At 40.0% G+C, this 2,974-nt stretch overlaps 1 protein-coding gene across 1 annotated transcript in view; it reads right to left on the bottom strand.

Annotated features, from left to right (window-relative positions):
- The window catches only part of LOC104499619 (chromosome unknown open reading frame, human C14orf39), a 30,287-nt gene that overhangs the window by 14,421 nt on the left and 12,892 nt on the right, over positions 1-2,974 (bottom strand). Inside the window, exons 5-6 of the mRNA XM_010143147.1 lie at positions 804-991; positions 274-316 (exon numbers count right to left, since the gene is read on the bottom strand). Coding sequence (XP_010141449.1) covers positions 274-316; positions 804-991 — 231 coding nt within the window. The remainder of the gene's footprint in view (positions 1-273; positions 317-803; positions 992-2,974) is intronic.

Genomic DNA, 2,974 nt, shown 5'->3' with positions numbered 1-2,974 from the left:
AAATCTTCAAATCTAACTTCAGTTAGGCTTTTACTCCTTAATGAAACATTTTGATGGATATGTCCTCAAGTGAAATTTTATTTACTTTCTTCAAAACACGCCCATAAATTCAAACTGAAGAGAGTTGTTTCACTTTCCTCACAGAGCAATGCTAATGCTGCTTCTCTAAACATAAATGTATAAATAATAACTATACTTTCTCATGGAAAGTTTGGAAGGTAAATACAAACTTTCTTCCCTGACAACTGCATAAACACTACAATCCAAGGATACATATGTAGAGCCCAGTCATTCAGGGATTTGAAAGGAACAGGATCTGCAGAAAGAAAATTTCATTTCAGATCACTAATTCACAGATCTAATTTTCTTTACAAATAGAAGATAAATTAATAGATCAGAAGCACATGTCTTTACTCAGTATGCATAACAGAAATCACAGTATAACAGACAATAAAGCCATTAAAAACAGCACCAAAAATACATGAAAAATAAATCTAAAATTTTGAAAGGCTTCTTCTGAAGTAATTTTAGGACTTTTTTAACTCAAGAAGCCCAGTGACAAACTTCTCTCCATTACATTCATGAGTTGGGGGAATGAATATTAGGATGTATATTCTAAATTCTTGGTCAAAGTCTCAGTTTGCTACAGAATTTTTTCCTAAAAATGGTGTAAGAAACAGAACGCCTTTTTATTAGCTTAAGAGAAACCGTGGAAAATTAATTAGAGGATTTCTGTACAGCACTTTTAACGTGCAGTGCACTAACTAAAGGCCCAGCTGTAAAAGCACTGATAATAGTAGTACCCAGAACATCCACGCAAGAGTCTTCCTTCAATGTATATTTTTCAGACAGTCTCAAAACTCTGTTCCGGATTTCTTCAAGCTCTTTCTTTTTTTTGTAATACTCCTGTGCAAGAGGGCTTTCTGTGTATTTTTCACGGTGTTGCTTCAAAACCTCTTTGTATTGGGTTATGTAATCCTGATACATCTTCCTATAAAAATAGGTAATTTAATTTTTTTTTACATGAAGCCTTTGTTTTTAAAGAAAAAAAAATCAACTTCTGGCATCAGCTCAAATAGATTTGCTGCTGTTCTGGAAAAAAGATTATATTTAATATGCCACTATTTGGCTCTGGTTTTTATCTTGCAGCTTTTTCAAGGATGACAAATACTGTGTGTGTTACAAAGAACACACTCATGATGTAAAGAACAGTCCAACCTCATTGTTCTGAAAGGCGTGTAGACCTTTCCACGTTCAAAGGCAGCCTGGCAGGTGACAAACAGTTTTTCCCTGTGTAGTTATCATGAAACTCACTGCCAGCCAAATTCTCTGCTCGGGTATATCAGCACAACACCACTGGTGTAGGTGGAGCCGTACTAAACTTACAGGAGAAAAGAATTTTGCCCTGCATCCCGTTTTAGAGCAGCCTGATGCATCACTGGACTAAGAGCTGCCTCCAAGGAGATGCTGAGTAATCTGCGTCTGACTCAGGGAAGCCTTAAACACACACATTAGTCACACTAAAACAAGAGGACTATTCAGGCTTAAGGTTAAGCAAACACTCAAATGTTCAACTGGCAAAGGGCCAGAATGCTCAGTTTCTTGTAGGGCCGCCATCTAAATTAATGTAACACTAATATCACTTCACTGATGTCATGTGAGTACGTGGCTACAAATTGTTACAGCAGGCAGGCAGCATCAGTTAATGTTCACAACATTTTAAAAACTTCAAAACAGCTTTTGAAAAAATGGGTAGTATACAACCAAATAAATACCACAAGTCATGGGATGTAACTCATCACATAAAGCTGAACATTGGTCAATACTATGTTTGGAAACGGGAGAAAGAAAAGTGCTGTTGCACCAAACAGCCACCCTCGTGTTAAATCAATGACAGTGACCACATTCAAAACGACTTCCTTTTTTTTCAAGTTTTCTCTCTCAGGCAAGGAATTTACAGGATAGATTAATGACAGCTCAAATGTTCAGCTCTCTGATTGGGATGAGCCTCTAATGGCGCTAGGCATAACTTTTACTACAGGGAATTTCCAGTATGAAAGTAGTATCTTTTGGGAAAGCTGAATAATTAACAATGCAGTCAAGGAACTGCTTCTGGTTCTTGAGGTCACACACAGGTAAGCTAAGTACAGGCCTGCAGGAAGTCTGGATTTCCCACAGAGACAAGAGTTAACTATTAACAGTTTTTGAAATTATGAATAATAACAATCGGCACCCAGTAACTATATTTCTCTCTGCATTTGAAAGCAAAAGCTTAATAAATTAAATTTAAAGTTGATAGGATTTTTGAATGGTGATATTCTATGCCCCTAATTCCTTAAAAACAAGATAAATTTAGGCATATGCAAAACACATAATGGGAGTTTGGTAGTGAACATTAAAGCAGATGTCCACTCCAGGACTCCCATTCTTGGCAGCCCCGGCCACCCCATGCCCGGGTCTGTGATGTCCAGAGGTAGAGCAGCGACTCTTTCACGGGCACCCCCTTGCCGTGGGGAAGGAGCTTGCGTGCCCTTGTGAGGTTGAGAGCTGTGCCAGACAGGTCTCAACTGAAGGGTCAGACAAAGTGTGTCCACGGGCAGGATAGGCTCACTAGACTTCGGGCACCATCCTAGGAGAAGGACAACTCTGACTCCAAACCCGGGCAGATGGAGCTCGTTTAGCCCTGTAAGGCATCCATCATCTAAGAGAAGGATACTCTAACCAAACCTACAACCCAAGAACTTCGCTGTCACCATCCAAGCTCGCTAGGCCCTGGCAGATGAACCTCAGGTGTAAAGGATGGGGCCAGTTCCGCACACGCTGCGCCTCACCTAAAAAGCCACTGCGCAAGCCCGAAGGGTTTACTCATCGCTTGCAGTGAGCGTGGGAAAAGCCCTTCCCAGATCTTCGTTCACAAAGCCAAACTATGACAAAGCAGATGTTTATAGATACCACAGCTACAGACAGCCAGCAG

This window comes from Buceros rhinoceros, unplaced genomic scaffold, assembly GCF_000710305.1.
Source record: "Buceros rhinoceros silvestris isolate BGI_N320 unplaced genomic scaffold, ASM71030v1 scaffold3319, whole genome shotgun sequence".
NCBI classification, from domain to species: domain Eukaryota; kingdom Metazoa; phylum Chordata; class Aves; order Bucerotiformes; family Bucerotidae; genus Buceros; species Buceros rhinoceros.
This window is presented reverse-complemented; position numbering and strand designations above follow the sequence as displayed.